At 43.9% G+C, this 26,710-nt stretch overlaps 1 protein-coding gene across 1 annotated transcript in view; it reads left to right on the forward strand.

Moving 5' to 3' along the window:
- Positions 1–26,710, forward strand: part of KCNAB3 (potassium voltage-gated channel subfamily A regulatory beta subunit 3) — a 95,274-nt gene that overhangs the window by 16,381 nt on the left and 52,183 nt on the right. Inside the window, exons 2-6 of the mRNA XM_082257020.1 lie at positions 7,108–7,151; positions 18,568–18,605; positions 18,754–18,833; positions 26,129–26,173; positions 26,311–26,355. Of these exons, the coding sequence (XP_082113146.1) occupies positions 7,108–7,151; positions 18,568–18,605; positions 18,754–18,833; positions 26,129–26,173; positions 26,311–26,355 (252 nt within the window). The remainder of the gene's footprint in view (positions 1–7,107; positions 7,152–18,567; positions 18,606–18,753; positions 18,834–26,128; positions 26,174–26,310; positions 26,356–26,710) is intronic.

The raw sequence follows: 26,710 nt of genomic DNA on the forward strand, positions 1-26,710 counted from the left end.
TCAGAGCTAAGGAGTGGAGAGGAGTACTGGCCGGATGACCCGAACAAAGCGGCGCAGATTTTGAAAAATCCAAAGTATTCAAAAACGCAGAGCTTGGTGTTTTGAATACTTTGAAGTACAGTGGAGGTGTTTGGGGTCTTTTAGACTCCGATCCCTCCATAAAGAGTACCTGTCACTGCCTATTACTGTTTACATTCCTTATGATAGCAATAAATGATCAGATTTTTTTTTTTTTTTTTTTAAAGGTAGAGTGTAAAAAATAAATAAATAAAATAAATCGGAAAAAAAAAAAATATTTTTTAAAGCGCCCTGTTCCCGCATGCTCGCGCACCAAAGAAAACGCATACGTAAGTCACGCCTGCAAATGAAATAGGTGTTTAAATCACACATGTGAGGTATCGCCGCGATCGTCATAGTGAGGAAAATAATTCTAGCGAAAGACCTCCTTAGTAACTCCAAACTGGTAACCATTAAAATTTTTTAAAGTGTTGCCTATGGAGATTTTTAGGTACTGTAGTTTGCTGCCATTCCACGAGTGTGTGCAAAATTTTAAACCGTAACATGTTAGGTATCTTTTTACTCGGCGTAACATCATCTTTCACAATATACAAAACAATTGGGCTAACTTTACTGTGTGTGTGTTTTTTTTTAAATTCAGTAAAGTGTATTTTTTCCAGAAATATTACGTTTGAAAGACCGCTGCGCAAATACCGTGTGACATAAAATATTGCAACAACCGCCATTTTATTCTCCAGAGTCTCTGCTAAAATATAATGTAATATAAATTATATTATAATTTATATTATATAAATATATATAATGTTTGGGGGGTTCTCAGTAATTTTCTGGGAAAAAAATACTGATTTTACCTTGTAAACAACAAATGTCAGAAATGTATTTATTTATTTATTTCAGGTACTTATATAGCGCCGTCAATTTACGCAGCGCTTTACATATATATTGTACATTCACATCAGTCCCTGCCCTCAAGGAGCTTACAATCTAAGATCCCTAACTCACATTCTTACATACACATAGTAAGGCAAGTTTATACAGGATCCAATTAACCTACTAGCATTTCTTTGGAGTGTGGGTGGAAACCGGAGTACCCGGAGGAAACTCACGCAGGCCCGTACCATTCCTTCAGAGCCCTGTGCCGTGAACGGCGGCTCCTGCGCATCATCGTGGCTCCAGCCAATCAGATGGCTGGAGGACACGAACCCGGAAGTAAGAAGGCTCAACATGTCAGCCGTGTCACCGGTGAGCGGGTGGCGCTGAGGGGGCTCCTGTGCGTCTTTGGCTCAGAATCAGGCGCAAATCCAGGCAGAAATTCAGACCTGCTCCGCATCTAAATTGGTGAACGGGGACGCACTGGACCCCCTGCTGTGAGCCGTGGCCGCAGCATGTGTGAACCCGGCCTAAACATTTAATTAGCGTGTTGATGAGGCTACAGGGAGGCAAAAATAAGCAGATTAAGCTTTCATTTTTTTTTTGACACCTTGATGAATGGGCAACATTTTCTGCACTCTTCTTCCATTTTATGCTGATTTTCGCTGGCTCTCGTCTCCCCCAGTCTAGACTTGTAATGATTCTGTATCATTTATGTATCAACATCGAGACACGGAACATTCTGATCTGTACTCTCCGGGAGAGACCTTGGTAGATCTGTGCCAGCTTATGAGGGACATTCATCATAAAGCAGTTCATGAATATGGCAGGAATATTATTATTGGTTACTTATCAAAACTTACCACCGTGGAGGTTTGCACTGTGAGTAAATGCAGAATCATCACTGATAATAATAATAATGATTATACCAACAATAATAATATTAATAATGATGATTATACTAATAATATCATAATAATAATAATAATAAGAAGAAGAAGAATAACAACAACAATTATAATAAATAATAATATTATTAATGATTATCACAATAATAATAATAATAATAAGAAGAATAATAACAACAACAATTATAATAATAATAATAATAAAGATTATAACAACAATAATAATAATCACAACAAAAATAATAATAATAATAATAATGATTATAACAACAACAATAAAAATAATAACAACATTAATAATGATTATAACAACAATAATAATAATAAGAATAATAAGAATAATTATAACAATAATAATAATAATAATAATAATTATACCAACAACAATAATAATAATAATAATTATAACAACAGCAATTATAATAAATAATAATATTAATAATGATGATAACAATCATAATAATAATAATAATAATAATAATAATGATTATAACAACAACAATAATAATATTAATTATAGCAGCAATTATAATACTAATAATAATAATAATAATGATTATACCAACTATAATAATAATAATTATAACAAAAATAATAATAATAATAACATTAATAATGTTTATAACAACAACAATAATAATAACAACAACAACAACTATTATTATAACAACAACAGTTTAATAATAATATTAATAATGATTATAACAATAATAATAATAATAATAATAATAATAATAATAACAACCACAACCAATCTGGAAGATTTACCCCCCCCCTTCATGACCAGGCCATTTTTTGCAATATGGCACTGCCTTACTTCAATTGACAATTGCAACGCTGGAAATAAATACAATTTATATCCTGTTTTTCCCCACAAATAGAGCATTCTTTTGGTCTTATATGATCACCTCTGCATTTTCTATTTTTTGCGCTGTAAATAAAAAAAGGCAGACAATTTCGAAAAAAAAAAAAAAAAAACAATGTTTTTACTCTCTGCTATAAAACACATCCAATAAAATTTAAAAAAAAAAAATCTAATTTCTTCATAACTTTAGGCCAATATGTATTCTGCTACATATGTACGGTAAAAAAAAAAAAAACTCAGTAAGCGTATATTGATTGGTTTTCGCAAAAGTTATAGCGTCTACAAACTATGGGATATATTTATGGAATTTTTTTTTTTTATATACTAGTAATGGCGGCGATCAGCAACTTATAGCGGGACTGCGACATTGCAGTGGACAGTCTGTAACTAACTGACACTTATGGGAACCAGTGCTAAAAGTATGTATTGTCACTGTACTATTGACACTGGCTGGGAAGGGGTTAAACATCTAGGGCGATCAAAGGGTTAAATGTGTGCCTAGCCAGTGTTTATGTGCACTATGTTTGCAGCTTTTACTAAGGGACGTGGAAGATTTTATTCCTTGCTTTGCAGAGACACAAAATCCACCACATCTTTGCTATGAGAACAGTGCTCTGCCTTTTACATAGGCAGGGCTCCGTTTGGTGTCTCTCCTCACCGATCAGCGGGTGCCGGCGGACATCCATTGGTTGGCACGTGCTGATTGGCTTGTGCTGTGTCTAATCACAGCACAGCCATGGAGCAGGCAGCGCATGCCCCCTGCCCGGAAGCAAGAGAGCCACTTTGCCGCTGTGAAGCAGTCAGCAAACGGATAATAATTATTAATATTATTGTTAGTTATTTTAATTATTATAATATCATAATATAGTCAGATAAAAAGCCACACATTTGTGAACTTCTGCCCAGTGTTAATTTTAAAGTCAAATTTCGATTTAGTTTTAGTCATACTCTTTTGACTAAAATGCCATTTTAGTTTTAGTGGTATTTTAGTCAACTAAAATCAAATGGGTTTAGTTAAATTGTAATGCATTATTTAAACATTTTTATAGATTTTCCAAACTCATTATATACTCCTGGAGTAAAAATCTAATAACATGTTATTAGTGTATTTATGGTATTAAGGTTTGAATGCACTACAGACACAGATTTAGCCACTGTGATATATAACATTTTTATAAATAAAAAGAAGTTTCATAAAAAATTAAAAAAAATAATAAATATTGCTTTTTGACAAACAGAAGTGCAACTTTAAAATCTATTTAAAAAAAAATAAAAAAATAAACTTTTAAAATCTATTGGCTATAATACCAATGCACATATTACTGGAATATATTACCAACATTAATTATAAGGCAAAATAGATGTTTAAACTTTAATGTGCTATGATTATAGGCTGGGGATGGAATTGTGCTGACGATTTAGAAAAGGCCAGCAGAGCAGTGTTAATTTTGACATCAAATTTCAATTTAGTTTTAGTCATAGTCTTTTGACTAAATTGCCATTTTAGTTTTAGTGGTATTTTAATCAACTAAGATCAAAAGGGTTTAGTTAAATTGTAATGCATTATTTAAACATTTTTATAGAATTTCCAAACTCGTTATATACTCCTGGAGTAAAAATCTAATAACGTTATTATTTCTGGTATTTAGCCATTGCGATATATAACATTTTTATAAATAAAACCGTGTTTCATAAAAGATAAATAAAGATATAAAAATAGCTTTTTGACTTACAGAAGTGCAACTTTAAAATTTATAATAAAGAAAAAAAAAATCTAAAAATCTATTGGCTATAATGCCATTGCACATATTACCGGAATATATTACCAACATTAATTATAAGGAAAAATAGATGTTTAAACTGTGCTATGATTATAGGCTGGGGATGGAATTGTGTTGCTGATTTAGAAAAGGCCAGCAGAGCAGTGTTAGTTTTGACATCAAATTTCGATTTAGTTTTAGTCATAGTCTTTTGCCTAAAATGCAATTTTAGTTTTAGTCGGATCTTAGTCATCTGAATTGTTTTAGTCGTATTTTAGTTGACTAAAGTCTCCAGTACCAGTGTAAATTTTATTGCCAAAAATATTTTCGTAAACTAAATTAACACTGCTTCTGGTCATCATATACAGTATATATGAGATTGTTGTACATCCCATATGACCTCATGTGAGGTCAGGTACTCACAATCAGCATTCTAATTCATCACAAAGGTGTTCAGTAGGGTTGAGGAAGGTGTTCAGTAGGGTTGAGGAAGGTGTTCAGTAGGGTTGGGGAAGGTAGGGTTGAGGAAGGTGTTCAGTAGGGTTGGGGAAGGTGTTCAGTAGGGTTGAGGAAGGTGTTCGGTAGGGTTGGGGAAGGTGTTCAGTAGGGTTGGGGAAGGTGTTCGATAGGGTTGGGGAAGGTGCTCGGTAGGGTTGGGGAAGGTGCTCGGTAGGGTTGGGGAAGGTGCTCGGTAGGGTTGGGGAAGGTGTTCGGTAGGGTTGGGGAAGGTGTTCGGTAGGGTTGGGGAAAGTGTCCAGTAGGGTTGGGGAAGGTGTTAGGTAGGGTTGGGGGAAGGTGTTAGGTAGGGTTGGGGGAAGGTGTTCGGTAGGGTTGGGGAAGGTGTTCAGTAGGGTTGGGGAAGGTGTTAGGTAGGGTTGGGGGAAGGTGTTAGGTAGGGTTGGGGGAAGGTGTTCGGTAGGGTTGGGGAAGGTGTTCAGTAGGGTTGGGGAAGGTGTTCAGTAGGGTTGAGGAAGGTGTTCAGTACGGTTGAGGAAGGTGTTCGGTAGGGTTGGGGAAGGTGTTCAGTAGGGTTGGGGAAGGTGTTCAGTAGGGTTGAGGAAGGTGTTCAGTAGGGTTGAGGACAGGGTTTATACAGGTCACCCAAGTTCCTCCACATTAAACTCACTAAACCATGACTTTATGGAGCTGGCTTTGTGAACAGGGGCATACTCATGATGGAACAGAAAAGGGTCTTCCCCAAACGGGAAACATCTGAACTCAATTGTCCGGAGGTTGTCCCACATACATTTTGCCATGTTTCAAAAAATATGGAAAATTACTTTTTACATGAACTTATTATAGGAGATTTTCGTGATTAAGTGTACATCTACTTTAAGATTTCCTGAAGGGGAGAATTGAGACATTGGAGAAAGGGTTACAGAGTTTTAGAGTGGTATAAGTTATACTGGTGAACCAGCCCTATGTTCCTAACATTTGCTTTAGGTGCTGAAACAACAACACGAGGCTAGAAGATGTGAAAACAGAAATACCTTATGTCTACTGCCAATAAAATCACTAGGGTTAAGGCAGAAAATTTTTTAGTTTTTCATAGTTTGTTATCAAACTTTTAAAAACATGTCATTTTTCTCCTTCATTTATGTGCATTGATAGCTTGCACTGATAAGGCGACACCGATGGGCACTGATAGGTGGCACTCATGGGTACTGATTGGTGGCACTGTTGAAGGGCACTGGTGGGCACTGATCAGGAGGCACTGATGAGGCTGCACTAATAGGTTGCACTGCACTGATAGGCGGCACTGAAGGGCACTGATAGGTGGCACTAATAGGCAACACTGATGGGCACTGATAGACACTGGTAGGTGGCACTGATGACAAGGCACTGATGGGCACTGGTTGGCAGCACTGTTGGACACTGATAGGTGGTACTGGTAAGATCTGATTAGCAGTACTGATGGGCACTAGTAGGTGGCACTGGTGGACACTGGTTAGCAGCACTGGTGGACACTGGTTAGCAGCACTGGTGGGAACAGTGTGGGACTGATGTCCCTCTTACAGAAGCTGGTGTTCAGCTTTATTCTTTTCTCCAGCATGAGGGGAAAAAAAGCTGATGACCGGCTTCGGTTTACGATCACGTGATCAGCTGTCATTGGCTGACAGCTGATCACGTGGTAAAGAGTCAGGATTCCAAGGAATTGGCAATCATAGAGCATGCCACCCGCATGCCTCAGGCCCACGTTGTAACCGTCCTTCTGCTATAGTGCGGGCATGAAGTGGTTAAGGCCCTGGCTCCCAGGCTTTGCATCCATTTTGCAAGTTGGCAGAGTAGGGACAGGTACCTTATCTGTTAAGGACAGTAGTAGCATCAGGGAGAGGTTCCTGATGAGTAGGGAAAGCGTACGCTCGCATCTCTCCTGGACACCTCCCCGGTTGGGCAGTGGGCACTACTGTTTCTGTTTTTGGTGTCCATGCAGCATTTGTACATTACATATCATGACACCTGATGTGCATATTTGTTTTTGGCTAGTAGCTCACTAGTGAAGGAAGGACAAGCCTTTAAAATATAGGTCAGCTATGTTCTGTTGTTTTTTAAAGGGGTAAAAAAAGAAAAAAAAATCATAAAATTCAAACTATTCTTATACTGTATCAACCAAAATATATAATACTAAACTCAGTTCTGTCAAAAATTATCTTCAAATATTTTTCTTTTTTTTTTCTTCTAACAGGAATCTGGGGAAATCTGGATTACGTGTATCTTGTCTTGGATTGGGTAAGTGAGTCTTGAATCAGTCTCTTACTTCCTCCATTTCTGTTTCTTTCTTTTTCTCTTTATATACTGTATACAGTAATGTATTTACCGTATATACTCGAGTATAAGCCCAGATTTTCAGCATGTTTTTTCATGCTGAAAATGCCTCCCTCGGCTTATACTCGAGTCACTGTCTTTTTAAAAATGGCGCCGCCCGGCGCCAACGTGTCACCGCGCATGTGCCGCATGCCCGGGAATAGCCGAACGTGTACGGGCTTTCCCGAGCATCGGTGACGTATTGGCGCCGGGCGGCGCGATTTTTGAATCCAAGGCGCCTCACCGAAAGGTAAGTGAGACTCCTCCGCAGCCCCTGCATTTCCTCATGCAGTGCTGCGGGCATGGTACAGGATATTCTCCTGTACCATGCCCGCAGCACTGCATCTCCTGTGCCATGCCTGTACATACTGTGCCATGCCTATACCTACTGTGTCATGCCTGTACATACTGTGCCATGCCTATACCATCACCTGTGCTATGCCTATACCATCTCCTGTACCATGACCTGTGCCATGCCTGTACCATGACCTGTGCCATGCCTGTACCATGCCTGCACCATGAACTGTGCCATGCCTGTACCATGAACTGTGCCATGCCTGTACCATGCCTGTACCATCACCTGTGCCATGACCTGTGCCATGCCCTTACCATGACCTGTGCCATCTCCTGTACCATGCCCGCAGCCCCTGTTTTGTGTCTCGTGGTGGTCCAGTTGGGTCCAGTAGCTACTGCATTTCCCACCCTAGTCTTATACTCGAGTCAATCATTTTTCCCACTTTTTTGTGGTAAAATTAGGGGTTTCGGCTTATATTTGGGACGACTTATACTCGAGTATATACGGTACTGTATATAAAAGAAAGGGGGAAAAAAATCTGCTTACATCAAAAGTGACAAATAAATGAATACAATTAAAAACCAAATCCATGTGAAAACAAAAAAGCTGCAACCAATGGTGGACACAATAAATACAAATAACAAAAAGGGTTGCGCTAATGTGTCAAGAGATGATAATGATTATTAGATATGAATAATAAATAAAACAAATAAAATAACCATATTCTTCATATAAAAGTCCATATATTTGTGTAGAAATAGTAGTAATATAAAGCTAGTATGCAATTGTGTAGTTCTTCAGTGAAAAAGAGACCAACACCACCACTTGTGAATCCATCACCGAAAATAGATGGCTCCTTACCAGAAAATATGCCCATAAAGGTCTTCAACCGTTATGAAAGACACCACCAGGGCCTCTGGATTAGAAGACAAGCTTAAGATCCCAGTTCATATACAACTGTACTTCCAATTCCAATGGCTATGGATGTAACTCACCATGAAAAAGATAATCCGCCATAGTGTAAAATCGTAATTTACTTTATTGGTAATAAAATAATTGCACTTGAAAACATTCAAAAGTAGAAGGCAGTGACAACACCGAATGGTGAAACACAGTAAAATAAAGCCAGCCGGCTCTCACAACATTGCCCGTACTTACGGGATCGCACGCGGTGATGTCAGCACGTCTTGACCCGACATGTTTCGTCACAAATGGCGTCATCCTGGGGTAAAGTATATATATAGTAGGGTTGCTCCAATACCATTTTTTTACCTGCGAGTATGAGTACCGATACTTTGTGTAAGTACTTTCCAATACTGAGTACCGATACCTTTGCGGTGCAATTTGAGCTCATACAAAATGAATGTGCTCAAATCACACTGCAAAGAATCACATGCGTTTTGAACAGAAACGTGGTGCGATTCTTGTCTGACATGCATGCGGTTTCCCACACGGCTCCTGTACTGAACTCAGACTGAAGTCACTATGACTATACAGTTTCAGGTTTTGAAGCATTTGGTCGCGTAGTCGTACAAATGCTTAGTATTGGCACCAATACTGGTATCGATGTATCCCTAATATATAGCATCTTATATGTTACCCAGGCAAGCTAGTTTTGTGTCTAGAGAAAGGCTGGCATCTCATACATCTAATTATGCATACATGCTAGAGGAGAAGGTTAGAGAGATTTAGTATATACTACAGGGTCTAAAAGGTCAGTAAACTGGGGACATTATCAGAGATTGGGGGCATAATATAGGAGCTGGTCAAAGACTGGGGACATGCCACAGGAGAGGGTCAGAGAATGAGGGCCCCCCACGATGGAAGGGAACATCTATTATCTCTTTTCCTGCCAGTGACCACCTTGTTTTGACACCGAGTCAGGAAAGACTATACAGAACACTATTTGTGCATGCTCCAAAAGGTGAACTTAGGTGAAAAACACATTTTTTAATATTCAAAGCAAACTCACCCATCAATCCATGCTTTATTTTGCTGAGAAACCACTTTGAAAAACATTTCTGACCAGGGCCACATTGAGTAAGGGTAGATAATTCATGTAGCATTCCTGGAATCCATCTGCCCTAAGCTCATACATGCAGGCAGAAGGACATACTTAGCTTAGAAAAACCCTCCTCCCCTTCTGAAGACTCCTGGAATGTATGACATAATTTGTCTGACCGGAAAACCAGGAAATAACTGAAGAAATGTAAAAAAAATAAAAATAAATATGATATAGCTGTCTATCTATTTACTAATGCTAGTAGCATAAGGATTAAAAATAGTCAATATCGATTGAAAGAGTGAAGTTATGCTCTAAACTAATCCTATTCACAAATGTTTATTTAAACATTTCAGTTCAACTTAAAAAATATAGGGGCATTTGACATCCCTCTGGGGGTCACATATAATATTTAGTGTATGTAATGCTACAGACAATTGTCGTCAGAGACTGGGGTAATGCTACAGGTAACGATGAGAGACTGGGAACATATTACAGGTGATGGTCAGAAGCTGGGGACATGCTACAAGAGATTATCAGAGACTAGGGACATCATATAGGAGCTGGTCAAAGACTAGTCACATGAGATGGTATGCCACAGGAGATGGTCAGAAAATGATGGGCCCCAGGGCAGAAGGGAAAATCTTTTATCTCCATTCCTGCCAGTGACCAACTTGTCAGACTCAGCACTGAGTTGGAGACAGTTCGGGAGAGACTGTACAGGACCCTAGTCCTCCCACCAGTTCTTACTGACGCTTAGGTTCTTGTAGATTATGCCCGAAGGCTAGAAAGGAAGCCACCCCAGTACCCTCACAAGGCCTTGCTTCTCCGTGGCTGCAGGCTGTGACCCTAATACCAGTCCTGTGCCATGATTGAGGATCATATAATAGTAGTATTGCTTCCCGGGGGGGGGGGTGCATCCTAACCACCTGAACCCCACCATTGGGGGACCCTCTGTCACCTGGCCACAACATCTCCCATCTCAAACTAGTTGCTTCTCTTTTATTCTCCCTGCATCTTTAAATTGCTGGGACACGCTGATACAAGTATGGTTATAGACTGGGGACATTCTGCTGCAATGTTGGGTATAAACTTGGGACATGCTGCTACAAGTGTGGTTATAGACTCGGGGCATCCTGATAAAAATGTGATTGTAGACTGGGGACATCCAATTACAAGTTAGGTTGTAAACTGGGGACATGCTGCTACAAGTGTGGCTGTAGACTGAGGACATGCTGCTACAAGTGTGGCTGTAGACTGTGGACATGCTGGTACAAGTGTGGCTGTAGACTGGGGACATGCTGCTACAAGTGTGGCTGTAGACTGAGGACATGCTGCTACAAGTGTGGCTGTAGACTGGGGACATGCTGCTACAAGTATGGCTGTAGACTGAGGACATGCTGGTACAAGTGTGGCTGTAGACTGTGGACATGCCGCTACAAGTGTAGCTGTAGACTGGGGACATGCTGCTACAAGTGTGGCTGTAGACTGAGGACATGCTGCTACAAGTGTGGCTGTAGACTGGGGACATGCTGCTACAAGTATGGCTGTAGACTGAGGACATGCTGGTACAAGTGTGGCTGTAGACTGGGGACATGCTGCTATAAGTGTGGCTGTAGACTGAGGACATGCTGCTACAAGTGTACCTGTAGACTGGGGACATGCTGCTACAGGTATGGCTATAGACTGGGGACATGCTGCTACAAGTGTACCTGTAGACTGGGGACATGCTGCTACAAGTGTGGCTGTAGACTGAGGACATGCTGGTACAAGTGTGGCTGTAGACTGGGGACATGCTGCTACAAGTGTGGCTGTAGACTGGGGATATGCTGGTACAAGTGTGGCTGTAGACTGGGGACATGCTGCTACAAGTGTGGCTGTAGACTGGGGACATGCTGCTATAAGTGTGGCTGTAGACTGAGGACATGCTGCTACAAGTTTGGCTGTAGACTGGGGACATGCTGCTACAAGTGTGGCTGTAGACCGAGGACATGCTGCTACAAGTGTAGCTGTAGACTGAGGACATGCTGGTACAAGTGTGGCTGTAGACTGGGGACATGCTGCTACAAGTGTGTGTGGCTGTAGACTGGGGACATTCTGCTACAAGTGTGGCTGTAGATTGAGGACATGCTGGTACAAGCGTGGCTGTAGACTGAGGACATGCTGCTACAAGTGTAGCTGTAGACTGAGGACATGCTGGTACAAGTGTGGCTGTAGACTGGGGACATGCTGCTACAAGTGTGGCTGTAGACTGGGGACATTCTGCTACAAGTGTGGCTGTAGACTGGGGACATGCTGCTACAAGTGTGGCTGTAGACTGGGGACATTCTGCTACAAATGTGGCTGTAGACTGGGGACATGCTGCTACAAGTGTGGCTGTAGACTGGGGACATGCTGCTACAAGTGTGGCTGTAGACTGGGGACATGCTGCTACAAGTGTAGCTGTAGACTGAGGACATGCTGCTACAAGTGTGGCTGTAGACTGAGGACATGCTGCTACAAGTGTGGCTGTAGACTGAGGACACGCTGCTACAAGTGTGGCTGTAGACTGAGGACATGCTGGTACAAGTGTGGCTGTAGACTGAGGACATGCTGCTACAAGTGTGGCTGTAGACTGGGGACATGCTGCTACAAGTGTGGCTGTAGACTGGGGACATTCTGCTACAAATGTGGCTGTAGACTGGGGACATGCTGCTACAAGTGTGGCTGTAGACTGGGGACATGCTGCTACAAGTGTGGCTGTAGACTGAGGACATTCTGCTACAAGTGTGGCTGTAGACTGAGGACATGCTGCTACAAGTGTGTGTGGCTGTAGACTGGGGACATTCTGCTACAAATGTGGCTGTAGACTGGGGACATCCTGCTACAAGTGTGGCTGTAGACTGGGGACATGCTGCTACAAGTGTGGCTGTAGACTGGGGACATCCTGCTACAAGTGTGGCTGTAGACTGGGGACATTCTGCTACAAGTGTGGCTGTAGACTGGGGACATGTAACTTCAAGTGTGGTTGTAGACGGGAGACATGCAGCTATACATGGTTATAGACTGGGGACATGCTAGTTCAGATGTAGCTATGGACTGAGAACATTCTGCAGGTGTGGTCATAGACTCAGGACATGCTACAGGCATAGTTTTAGACTAAGGACATATTATAGGAGGGGTTATATACTAAGGACATACTACAGTCATGGTTATAAACTGAGAACATGCTGCTACAAGTGTTGATATAGACTTAGGACTTGCTGCACGTGCAATGAATGAATGGACGCAGGGGCGTAACTACAGGGGTTGCAGGGGTTGCGATTGCTACCGGGCCCCATGCTCCAGGGGGCCCAGTAGCAAACCAGTGGGTGAACTTCCAGGATTGCAAAAGTGACACTTGCGACCGGGCCCTGGCATTGCACCACTGTGGGGAGGCCCAAAGATTGCAGGAAGGGAGCCCACTGCAGAACTTGTGAAAGGATCCTGCTGCGGGACCGTAATAAAAGGCCATGCAACGAGAGTAAAGAGCCCCAGGATTAGTGGGAAGAGCCCTGGGCTTGAAGGGAAGGGCCACGGCCAGGGATCTGGGGGGGCCCTTCATGGTTTCTTGCATCGGGGCCCTGAAGGCTCTAGTTACGCCTCTGAATGGACGTGAAGGTTTATGGAGTACAGACATTCTACTGGTGTAGTTGTAGATGCTGCTACAGGTGTAGTAACAGACTGGGTACACAATGCCATATGTATGGGTATAGACTGGGGGTATAGTATAAATATAGGTATAGGCAAACGACATGCTTCTACAGGTGCGGTTGAAGACTGAGAACATCCTACAAGCATGGTTATAGACTGAGGATGTATTACAGGGATGGTTGTAGACTGAGAACATCCTACAGGCTTTGTGATAGACTGAGGACGTGTTACAGGTGTGGTTGTGGACTGAGAACTTCCTACAGGCATTTTGATAGACTGAAGACATGTTACAGGGGTGGTTGTGGACTGAAAACTTCCTACAGGCATGGTGATGGACTGAGGATATGTTACAGGTGTGGTTGTAGACTTAGAACATCTTACAGACATGGTGATAGACTGAGGACATGTTACAGGGATGGTTGTAGACTGGGAACATCCTACAGGCTTTGTGATAGACTGAAGACGTGTTACAGGTGCGGTTATAGACTGGGAACATCCTACAGGCTTTGTGATAGACTGAGGACGTGTTACAGCGATGGTTGTAGACTGAGAACTTCCCACAGACATGGTGATAGACTGAGGACGTGTTACAGCGATGGTTGTAGACTGGGAACATCCTACAAACTTGGTGATAGACTGAGGACATGTTACAGGAATGGTTGTAGACTGAGAACTTCCTAAAGGCTTGGTGATAGACTGAGGACATGTTACAGGTGTGGTTGTGGACCGAGAACTTCCCACAGACATGGTGATAGACTGAGGACGTGTTACAGGGATGGTTGTAGACTGGGAACCTCCTAAAGGCTTGGTGATAGACTGAGGACATGTTACAGATGTGGTTGTAGACTGAGAACCTCCTAAAGGCTTGGTGATAGACTGAGGACATGGTACAGGTGTGGTTGTGGACCGAGAACTTCCTACAGGCATTTTGATAGACTGAAGACGTGTTACAGGGGTGGTTGTGGACTGAGAACTTCCCACAGACATGGTGATAGACTGAGGACGTGTTACAGCGATGGTTGTAGACTGGGAACCTCCTAAAGGCTTGGTGATAGACTGAGGACGTGTTACAGGTGTTGTTGTTTATTGAGAACTTCCTATAGGCATGGTGATAGACTGAGGACATGTTACAGGGATGGTTGTAGACTGAGAACTTCCTACAGGCTTTGTGATTGATAGACTGAGGACATGTTACAGGTGTGGTTGTAGACTTAGAACATCTTACAGGCTTGGTGATAGACTGAGGACATGTTACAGATGTGGTTATAAATTTAGAACATGCTGCAGGAGACTGGTGACCTGTTACAAAAGACTGCTAGAAATCACTTCCACTACAACCCTTGGGCTATGGGGACTCTAGTTTTCCTATAAGATCGTAAATCCCCCTAACAGTAAGATTTACAAAACAGAAGGAAAAAGATGATAGCTTTCCATTTTAGATTTCTGTTGTTTGTATTCAGTCACAACATTTTTACTTCCCTTTCTAGGTGATAAATCCTTTTTGCTTTTACACATTTTAAATGAGTCTGTGCTGATGTAGGATGGCTGCTCTCTTTATAATCCCAAATAATATTTTTTTGATTTGTTTGAAACTCTAGTGATGAAAACGGCTCCATCTCTTCACCTCCCCAGAGCACAATAGATATTTTATTCTGAGAAGAAAAGGATGCCTACTATTCTTTAGTCAAACATCATCCCCGTGTCTTAAAGCAAGCGTATACTTTACGCTCCCCTGATGTCTCATTCGCTCGCTTGAGCAAAATCATTGTGTAGCTTTTAAAGCCGAAGCCGTACCGGGTTTACAGTATGTATGGATCCAATAGGCAAAGAAAGTGGCAGGGACAGAACACGCTAAAAACTCTGAATAGGCAAAGTACCGGTTCACCCTAAAGTCAGACTATATGCAAATTCCTTCTAGAAATTTGAAAGCCAAATTCCAGGCAGACATATAAAAGACACAAATTATTCCAGCCCTGTAATCAATACATCATTAAAGTAATTCTAAAGCCTAAGCATTTTCTACCCTAAGGGTCCTTTCATACGGGCTTTCCGCCCGGCGGACTCCTTTTTAGCTCTTCTCTTCCCTCACTTCTGTGTCTCACTGGCTTTTATGGGGTATCGGGAGCCATTGGCTCCCAGTGGTGTCAATCAAAGCCAGTGAGGAGGAAGCGAGGCTGAGTCCCGCTGCCTGTGTCAATGAACATAGCAGTGGGGCTCGGAAACGAGCATGCACTGGACAGAGAGGAGGAGCCAGGAGGATCCGAGAAGAGGAGGTTCAGGTCTGCTCTGTGCAATTCCATTGCACAGAGCAGGTAAATATAGACATGTTTATTATATATAAAAAAAAAATCCTTTACAATCACTTAAATGTATGTTTTTCAAATGCAAACATTGTAAGCAAATGAAATGAAGGAGTTAAGTAAGGTAAATATGAGTTACTGGGGGAACGGGCATTTAAACAAACCTATTGCTCAGCCCTGTATAGAGCTTTGTGGACATAGGCCATGGATCCCTAGATGCCCCTGCCCAATTTATAAACATCAGGTTGTGTCTGTCAACTAGACAATTGCACTGTGTCTAATTTGCGTGCCTCCATGATTATTCTTATTTATTTTAGGACATACAAAGCTTTTATGTAGTAAACTGATTTTTATAAAAACTCTGCTTTGTTTTTGGTTCTATTTTTTAACAATTATTGCTGTAAGTGTATCTGACAATTACAGTACTAAATAGATAGCACTACAGATTTCACTGGAGCCTGAAGGTGCTAAATATGTCAAAGCAGGTTCCATCCTGGATGTGATCACTAAATCAAAGCTCACATTGATCAATCGGCTGGGAATCAAGCTGATTGGTCACAGGTTGCCAATTTTCAGTGCGGTCAGCCAGTATTGAGAGACACGAGCCATGCAAAGTGTTAGCTGATGGCTCTCAAGAGAGGGACATTTCAAGTAGAAGTTCAGTCAAATCCTAACTATACTTAAAACTGCTCCCACCCCCATTCTAAGACTATTCTAACTACCCTAGGAAAGGAAAGATGTATATTGTGACATGCTGGTATTGTGACATGCCTAATGGTAGTGCCAAAACAGTGGCTCAATTATGGCAACTTTACGTCTCTGAATACCTGTTCAGGGTCCTCCTGACCATCAGTACCTTTTTGGTCCTTCTGACCAGGAAACCCATCCCAGTGCACAAATGCTGCACCTCAGCCCTACGTCTTCCCAGCTGCTCTGTCCCTTATGGACTCTCTCTCAGGCTTGGGCCTTGCTCTGTCCCGACCTGGACCCCATGGTGCACACCAGCACTTCTCACAGCTCCCTTCATGCACTGACCCCCTCTGGAGAGTGGGGCTATGAGCTCTATCTCTGGCTCTCAAATGAAGCCAGCACACACCTGTGCCATTAGTGTACTTGCTTCTTAGAAAATCTGGTGTAAACCATCAACCATTAAACAGTGGCACGGGCTCATCCTGCCACAGTATACTTACCTATTCTGAAGGCGCTACAGTCTGGCCACATGATCTCTCCAGCGGCCAGCTTCATTGAGGAGGAGAGATCATTGACAATGGCTGCAAAGCCTATGCCATGACATCACCCTTAAGCTTACTGTGGGGAATTCATTGTCGGCTGTCCCTCCTTCTGAAGCCGGCTCTGGTACCCGTTAATGTAACCAGCCCGAGTACCCTCAGCAAAGGTAGGTACAGAACAGGTTTTCAGGGCCCAGGACCCGGCCAGTGCACAATTGCACGGCCACTTTTTTATTTTCTATTTTATTTTTCTCCCACATTTGTCACCTTTTTAATTTTGTGTGTTTTTCTCATTGGGTGAAGGGTGTGAGCCCTCAGACTTGCCCTGACATCAAGGGGGAGGATGTGTGGCCTTCAGGTTCCTTCCTCCCCTGCCCCTGGGGGTCCTTTCTTTTGGAGAGCCCTTCGACCAAGTTTTCGATGATCGGCTTTGGCTGACCTAGAAGAATGGGGTCTGCCAGGCCTTCTGGCTCGGTAGACCATTGTAAATCCTTTGTCCCTGCCAGGAGCCTGTCATCCCGGGGGATCAAGGTAGAGGTCCTACCCCTTCAGGGGTGGACTAAAAGCACACCCTTAAGTGCACTTTTTAGTGTGTGTTTCACATGCATGTTTTTTGTTCACTTACGGGTTTTTTAGTTCTAGGTTTTGCACCACCATGGACAAAAAAAAAAATAGGTATAGAAATCTTTCCGTTCACAGGGTAGTTAGAATAGGTATAGAATGGGGGTGGGAGCAGGTTAAAGTATTGTTAGGATTTGACTGGTCTTCCACTGTAATCAGTGCAGCCGTCAGAAATTTTTAGGCCTTTTACACAGCTTTAGGCCTGGGCCCCCAAGGGCCTGTCCAATGGCCGTCCCACTGAATCCGACCACTGGTGATACTACCGAGTCCTTCAGTTCATCCACTTTTTTTTTAACACTCTTACAACTTAATATATGAAAATGAATCCAATGCAGCAAAGAGGCATCCCCATATATTTAGCAAAGCGATGACACAATACAGCAAAGAGACACTGCAATCCAGAAAAGAGAAGGCCCTATATATTCTGAAATGAGACATCCCAATCCAGAAATGAGACATCCCAATCCAGCAAAGAGACATCACAATCCAGCAAAGAGATATCCCAATCTAGCAAAGAGACAGACCCGTATATTCAGCAAAGAGACATCCCAATCCAGAAAAAAGACATCCCACCGGCTGCATTGGCTCACTCTGTGGCTGCCCTGCTCTAGCAATTGCTAATTACTACAGCAGCAATAACTCAGTCTCATTGGTTGGGGCCTGGGCGGTTGGGCCCCTAGGTACTTCCGGGCCCCCTACATATGTACGGCCTGTCCCCCCCCTGATGGCAGCCCTGACTGTAATAATAGCACTACAGATTCCAAAAAAGCCTGAAAGTGTCAGTTTTTATCTGTAGGATGACGGCTGATAATGTCAAAGCAGACACCATCCGTCATGTGATCACTAGGTCAAAGCTGACATATTGATTCCATGGTTGGGAACCAATCTGATGATTCAGCAGGGATTGACAGCCACAATCCATGCAAAGGGGTAGCCGATGGCTCTCAAATGGAGAGGTTTAATAATGAAGGGAGTGAAGATGTTAATATCACCTCTTGCTAGGTTTGTATTGCAAATGTACTAAAATACAGACAACCCCTAGAGGCAGTAAGTGCAGTAATCCATACCAGCCAATCAATATTCAGCTGACTATGATAAACCAAAATCGTATTGATGCTATGGAATGCTAAATGCTGCTTGATACCATTTCACCTCACTCTTTGTTATTGAACTATCTTGGGTTTATTTAATAGTTTTGTCCCCTGTCTTTCCTCTCTTGTAGGCACCTGGGTGACATTTGGATCTCAGATCACAGATGAGGTAAGGAGATAGCTGAGATTTGTAAGGAAGCCAGCTACTGTAGGTGGTCAGGACACTACAGAAAAAGCCAGCATGGGACATATGGTGTTACGGGAAACTCTGTGAAGACTGCTGAAACTACTAATCCTGTCCATTTATCTTCCACCAGATGGCAGAAAACCTCATGACAATTGCTTACGAACACGGGGTCAATCTGTTCGATACTGCAGAGGTGTATGCTGCAGGGAGGTAAGGTGTAAGCCCTAGAGCCAAACACCTGGTAGATGGGAGGAAGAATTGATTTGTTAGATAATGGTATAACAAAGAGAACGGCTGAAACAGGTTGTTACTTTTTTTATAGCACATTAATAAAAAATAAAAAAAAGGAAGAGTAAGATTTATAAGTATTGGAATATAAAGCCTAATTAAGTTACAGAACTACATGGGCAGTCAGATAGACATTGTAAGAACAATATGCATTTATAACCTTACTTAAACTTTGCTGTTATACAGTTGCATAAATATGGCAGTCCAATGCGCAACAAAGTTTGACCACACCGCCCAGTGCACTCAGTAATCTAACAGACTGGTCAAACATGGCCCCTTTCTTCTTTAACGCTACCTTTTGGCTAAGATCAAGTGTAGTATCTGTTCTTATCAGTGTCCAGTAGGGGTGCTGCAACACTTTTCTGGCCTTTTGGTAGGAATGACTGGCTGTATAGTATCTCTACTGGCATTATAGGGGGTTCTGAAGGTTCAACCGGCTGGAACAGAATTTGGAACACCTATAGGATGTGGGACACTGGAGTAATTTCCTGGGAAGAACTGGAGGGGCCCAGTGCTTCCTGATTTGAATGGGTCTAACTCATCTGGCCATGGGCTGGGAAGGCAGACAACCCACATTGTCGTTGCCCCGGTGTTGCTTGTAATATCACTTGGGCGTGAAAGATCACAAGGCCACGGCACAACTTTTTTCTGCACAGCGCTTCTATGGGCTAGGCCTTTTGGCTAAGTCCAGAGCAATTTCCAGTCAAGTCAATGCACCTGCACTGGCACTATTTATTTAAAGCGGAGTTCCACCCTGGATTTTTTTTTTTTTTTTTTAATCCCCCCCGGGACAGTCAGGGCTAGTACATTCCACAATGGCTAGCCTTTGATCTGTCCCGGGTTGCACTTACCTGTTAGGACAAATACTTACCTTGCAAACGTCTTGTCCAGCGCTGCCATCTCAGATGTGGGCAGCTTGAAGCCAGCGAGATCCCCTTCGGCGTCTTCTTCTGCCTTCTTTGGTCCCACGAAGCTCTGCGCCGGCCCCGACGTCACTTCCGGGTCACGCGCGTCATCCCTCTACAGCTTCTGGGCATGCCCAGAAGCTGTTTAGAAGGGGATGACGCGCGCGACCCGGAACTGACGTCGGGGCCGGTGCAGGCGCAATGATTCCTGGGAGCTATGACGTTCAGCTCCCAGGAATCATTGCAGAGCCAGGAAGTGACGACGGGCCGCGGCCGAGGAAGGAGGAAGAAGGAAGTAAGGTAAGTATTTTTTCTTCGCTACGAGGTAAGAAAAAAAAAAATATGCGATTATCCATTTCTTTTTCAGGTGACCCGGAGCGAGAAGATGGAGGTAAGTATAAAAATAGGGTGGAACTCCACTTTAATTAATTGATTTTACTCACTGTTTTGTCCCTTGCACATTTGTCTGTTTCTTTTTCTCACTAGAATGGAGGATGTGGGTCCTTAAGTCTACCTTGAAGTCTAGGGGGAGGATGTTTGGCCATCAGGTTCCTTCCTTCCCTGAACCAGGGGGAGGGGGGGGTCTCCTAAGGAGAACCCCTCACCTAGTGGTTGGCTTTGGCTGACCATAAGGACAGAGGTCTGCCAGGCCTTTTGGCTAGGTGGACCATGTCGAACCTTGCCCCTGTCAGGAGTCTCGTCCCGCGGGGGGGTCAGGGCAGAGTCCTACTATATAAGGAAGTGGACTAGAGACACACCCTTAAGTGTACCTATTTGTGTGCGTTTTTCACCTGCACTTTCTTTGCACACTTAGGTGTTCAGTTTTGCACACTACAGCAGGTTAAGAAGAAAAGCCTGTGGAAGGCTCTGTGTGAAGGGGGTGTGGCCTTTACTCAGCTATGTCGGCTAGATCATTGGAGCGGGAGCACTGCATACTTTAATAGAAAAGAGTATTTAAATGCATGTTCTAGTAAAAATGAGTTGAAGTCATCACATCAGTTGTTACAGGAATAAAAAAAGGGAAACAGAAGTGTGAAACTTCAAATGGTCACCAAATAAAAGTATGGAATACTTTAGGATGCTTGTGGACAATAGAGGCCCTACAAACATCCCATATACAGGATACCCATCATGGGATCTCAAAAACGAGATTCAAAAAAAGCTTGGCTTTAAATACACTTTAATTATAGCTGCCACTCACTTTAAGTTTAACTGCCACTCACGTTGAATAGGAAGTACCTCCAGATACCTCCCAGCCATGTTTCTTTACCTATCTAGTTATAACAATTTAACGCTGTGTCCAGATTCTTGCATAAGCCTGGTCATAACTGGTTTTCTATAACAGAACCAACCATCCCAACACCCAAACACCCATAGGCAAAATATTTCTGTGGACCTAACACACTTCCTGCCCTAGGGTGCTCCTTCATAGATACAGAATGGTGAGTGAGTGTTGTCACCCCAGAACAGTACCCGTGTGTTAATGGCTAAATCACCAAGTGAAAATGAAGGGTATAAAGCCTGCAAAAATAAAAACAATGCAACCACCACATCTAAGGACCAGTAAGCTGAAATATATGCCATTTTTGTTCTTGGGTTAAGATTAGGGATAGACCGATTATCGGCAAGGCCGATATATCGGTGGCCGATATGCACTTTTCCTGATATATCGGTATCGGCCCCGGAACTGGCCTATATTGCCGATATTTTTGTGACGTCATTCTGCCTTCTTAGGCCGCCTCCCTCGCCTTGGACAGCCTCGTCTGGAGTTGGGACTAGTCTCGCTGGAGTGTATCACAGCCATACAGCCACCCACAGCAGCCCGGTGCCAGACAGCCACCCACATCTACAGGCCCTGTACCAGCCAGCCACAGGCACTGCTCCAGGGAGCCAGCCAGCCACCCACAGGCCCTATGCCTGCCAGCCACAGGCACTGTACCAGCCAGCCACCCACAGGCCCTGTACCAGCCAGCCACCCACAGCCCCTGTGCCAGCCACCCACCCACCACAGGGTGGCAGACAGCCAGCCACCCACAGACAGGGTAGCAGACAGCCAGCCACCCACAGGCCCTGTATCAGCCAGCCACAGGCACTGTACCAGCCAGCCAGCCGCCCACATGCCCTGTACCAGCCAGCCACCCACAGCCCCTGTGCTAGCCACCCACCTACCACAGGGTGCCAGCCAGCCACCCACCACAGGGTGCCAGCCAGCCACCCACCCACAAAAGGGTGCCAGCCAGTCAGCCACCCACCACAGGGTGCCAGCCAGCCAGCCACCCACCACAGGGTGCCAGCAAGTCAGCCACCCACCACAGGATGCCAGCCAGCCACCCACCACAGGGTGCCAGCCAGCCAGCCAGCCACCCACCACAGGCTGCCAGCCAGCCAGCCACCCACCACAGGGTGCCAACAAGCCAGTCATTAAGCATTAAACAAAAATGAACATGTTCAGTACCAGGTTTGTGTCAAAAATTGTCTTTATTTTTCAAAACTTTAAATGTACAAAATATCGGCCCATACCGATACGTTGTGACCAAGATATCGGTATCGGCCCTGAAAAACCATATCGGTCTATCCCTAGTTAAGATACACTTTAATTTTCACCACTTGCAGTCACTAAGTCACGTGTGTCCACCTTAAGACCATCAAACCAATAAACCTGCTGTACTGTACATCCAGTTTAGGTATTTAAGTCTCTTCTGTCATCCTGTATTGCCTCAATTAGCTGAAATAGAATTGTGTGTGTAGTCAGCCTTCTCTGGCCCTCAGAAGACTATTGAATGCTTACTTACTAAGAGTGATTGAATAATACTGGATTAGTGATCCATTTCTATTCCTGTAGCCTCTGATGTCATGTTTAAGAACAGGTCAAAGAAAACGTAGCTCAAATAGATGATGTTACCTGTCAAGTGAATTCCCTTGTCTATATTGTTTGAAATATTGTCAATGCAACTCTGTGTACAACTAATACAGATCTACTTAAAAGGTGCATATATTCTAACTGAAATATAGGTATGCCAAATTTTCCATAGTTAAATTGGTCCATTTTTTGACCAATATAATTATACATATTCCATACCTGTGGGATCCCTGTGGAAGTGGAGAATCATTATAGCAGCTGCTGCTACTACAGTGATCCTCGCTGTCTTCTTGGGTCCCCAGCCTCCCTGCTTCATAGTGATGACAGGGGGGGTCAGGGGGTCACTTGCTCAGCACAGGTGCCATTCAGCGAAATTGTTCCTCAAAGTATACTCTGATTGGACGAGGTGGAGAGGTAGGATGGTGACGTCATGATGTCCACCAATTGGCCTAGAACCCGGAACCAAAAGACAGCAAGGATCTGTCAGGAGCGCGTAAACAACAGCTTTGACAGCTGCTGGTCTCATTGCAGGATCCTGAATTTGCATCTCTGCTTCACAACCAGAACTATTTCTGTTTAGATTGACCACATTTGCTCACCTTTGGCACAACAAGGAGGAGAGTTTCACCATAATACACCATAGATACTATCCTACTGAAGCAGCGCCAAATCCACTTCCAATTTCACTTCAATTCATGTCTGTCTGTCCACCTGCAAAGTGATTGATGTGACCAGTCTCGGAGTGGAGACCAAACCTGATTTAAGCCAGCCAAGGCTGCAGTCTCATGTTTGTGATAGTTCTAGTTACATGTGCTCAAGCTGCATGTTTGTCTGTCCTGCTTTGCTGCTTGGATTCCTTTGTTGATGACCTCAGATCAGATATCGGACTATTCATTGAACTCTGCTTGCCTTTTGACTACGGATTGATTCCGACTATTCTGAACCTTGCCTGCCTTGTACTTGGACTGTCATTGAACCACTCTGCCTGTCTGCCAACCGCAACTACCTGTTTGCTTTGCTCCTGCCCTCCAGCATGGTGGCCAGGCACTATAGCATTGCGCATAAGACTTAAGGGCAACCAAGTACTGGTAGACCTGCTTGCCTTATGGGAAAGGGGGCTGCTATAGGTGAAGAACACAGAAGCCAGCTACACTGCTTGACCATCTGCATTAGGGGTAAGCGTGACAGGATCACTGTAGTAGCAGCTGCTGCCACAAGAATTGGCCAGGGATGGCATATGCATACTTGCATTGGTCCAAGCTGGAGTTGCAAGGTTTCTCTCATGTTCAGTAAAGAGAAGGGAGTTTGAGCGATGAGATGAGAGATAAGGATGATTCAATTTAAATGGTTAGTCTACACAAGGCCATCTTACCGAATGGGCACACTGGGCAGTTGCCCGGGGGCCCCACTTGCCCAGCAACCCAGCCCCAGCTAAGTATTAGTCCTGATTCCCGTGTGCATCCCGCCGCCGAACTTAGCAGGTGGCAAGCGCCTGCACTGCTGTCAGGCCACTTGGGCCGTGGAGGGGGAGTCCACAACTGCAGGATTGCCTGTTCGCCTCCACAAGAACAGGCACACACAGGACAGTCGAGTCTGACTCCCAACCGTGTGTGTGTTCACCGGACCCAGCCGCCGAACTTGGAAGCTGTCATTAGGCTTGCACTGCTGTACCAATAAATATCGCCTTATTGATAATTTGCATTTTTATTTTCGTGGGTGATTGTGTAGGTGGGGCCCTAATGCATTGCATTGCCCGGGGCCCTTTACTGCTCTTAAGATGGCACAGAGTCTACACAGAAATTATTTTATTAATAAGAACTAATTTTAGATATATGTGGAGACTGGTCGGCACCTTGCTTATTAAATGTCTTGGATACTCCAAAAGTAAGATCTCTCTGCCACAATTCCTAGGATCTGTGTGTGAAACACACTCAAAAAGACTTAACACCCGGTGCATAAAAAGTGCACACACACAAACGTGAAGAACACAAAAACTGCACAGGGTGTGCGAATGGTCTGACCTCCGAAGAGGTTGGACCTATACCTTGATCCCCCGGGGCGCAAGACTCCTGACAAGGACTGAGGTACTTCCTATGGTTTGCCTGGCCGAGACCTGGCAAACCCCGTTCTCTAGGGGGACTGCCGAAACAGCCCACCCCAAGTACTGGGTGGGGCTCCCCCGAAGGGAGACCCCATGAGAGAGGGCGAACTAAGCCAGAAGGCCATGTCCACCCCCTCCCAAGACTTTCAAGGTAGGCCCAGAGACCCACACCGTACTCATCATGCAGGAAGAAAAGGTGAAAGTGAAGTGACACACTACAAAGAAAAACACACACAAACAAAAAGGTGGGGAAGGGGGAGTGGAGAGGTGAATTAGTGCCAATGTGAAAATACAAAGGTAGGCCTTAAAATAAAAATTCCTCTGGTCTAAGCCAAAAGGCCTATCCCAAGAGGCAGGTGCTGAAAAAGTGTGTAGGTGCAGTGACCAAGGTGCTGAAAAACTCAAGGCGAGCTGCCCCTCACCAGTGAGAATTAAGGCACCCCTGGGCTGCCACCCCAGGGGCACGTACACCACAGGCTTTTCCGATCTTGGCCCATGGCCAGACCCAGTGTAGCCCTATCCTACCAGGAGGCATCAAAACTTTAGACAGCTTAGGGAGAACCTGCCTTCAACTGGGGACAAGCCTTTTGCAAGGCCAGATTCAACCCAGGAGGAAAGGCTCTCCCACCACCGTCCGCCATTCCTTACCAATCACATCCAGAAGCAGTACTAACTGGCCACGGAACAAATCCAGTTTTCTCGCTCCCTTCAAACTGGTAGGGGCGGACCCATTCAAATCAGGAGGCAATGGACCCATCCGGCTTTCTCTGACATGGCTTACTTCCCGGTCCTCCAGTTACGCCCAGAGCGCCCGGGTACCTTTCAGCCCCATGCCAATACTAACCATCAAGGTCCATACCAACTGATAAGAACAGATACTAAACTTGATCTTAGCCAAAAGGCCGAGAAGCCATTGGGAATGTCCGATGCTTCTTGGTATGGGAGAACATGTGATCTTCTCTCCTTCCTCCAAGAATGCAGTGCTGGGGCCAGATCCCAACATTATTACATCAGGGAGAGGAGGAAGTCAATAACCCTATGTAGGCTCTGACACCACACAGAACCTATGTGGAGTTTGAACTCCGATGGAAAAATTAATTGGAAGGCAACACGGAAAGTCATTCTCCACTAATAATGAGAAAAGGGACATTGGGAGGCCAACATAATGGAAATAACAGTTGTGTAGAAATCTCGCCAACAGTGTCCCCAAAAGATAGCAGAGACTGGGGAAGTATTTCCTTAGCAATTACCAAAAAACCTAATTAGCTGCTTTAGGTAGACTTACTCTTTAAATGCATTCCACCTGCTGTTTATTTTCCTGTATTATTTGTGGTATGTGTTCTCCCAACAGGGCAGAGAGGACTTTGGGAAATATCCTTAAAAAGAAAGAGTGGAGGTGAGTGCTGTATAGTTCGCATAGACAGTCTAATAAAGTCTGTCACAATGATCTGACATACAGTACATAGCCAGCTAATCCCCCAATGTAAGGAGACCCCCTTTAAGTGTAATTTATCTTCCCTTTTCTCTCTGGAGGCGTTCCAGTTACGTAGTGACAACCAAGATCTTCTGGGGAGGACAGTAAGTCTATCTATCTATCTATCTATCTATCTATCTATCTATCTATCTATCTATCTATCTATCTATCTATCTATCTATCTATCTATCTATCTATCTATCTATCTATCTATCTATCTATCTATCTATCTATCTATCTATCTATCTATCTATCTATCTATCTATCTTTCCTCTATCATTCTCTATCTATCTATCTATCTATCCATCTATCTCAGGGCTTTTGCTTTTTTTCTCAGAGAGTAGGTGCAGGAACTCCCCCCTTCTGAGTCACCCCTTGTCTCCGCCCCCTACCCACCCCCAAGCACGTCCCTTGGTTCCACCCCCTGCCCACCTCTCAGTGCTGCCCCTTTTAGAAAAC

The sequence above is a fragment of the Pelophylax lessonae genome (assembly GCF_965119305.1).
Source record: "Pelophylax lessonae genome assembly, chromosome: 4".
Classification (NCBI taxonomy): domain Eukaryota; kingdom Metazoa; phylum Chordata; class Amphibia; order Anura; family Ranidae; genus Pelophylax; species Pelophylax lessonae.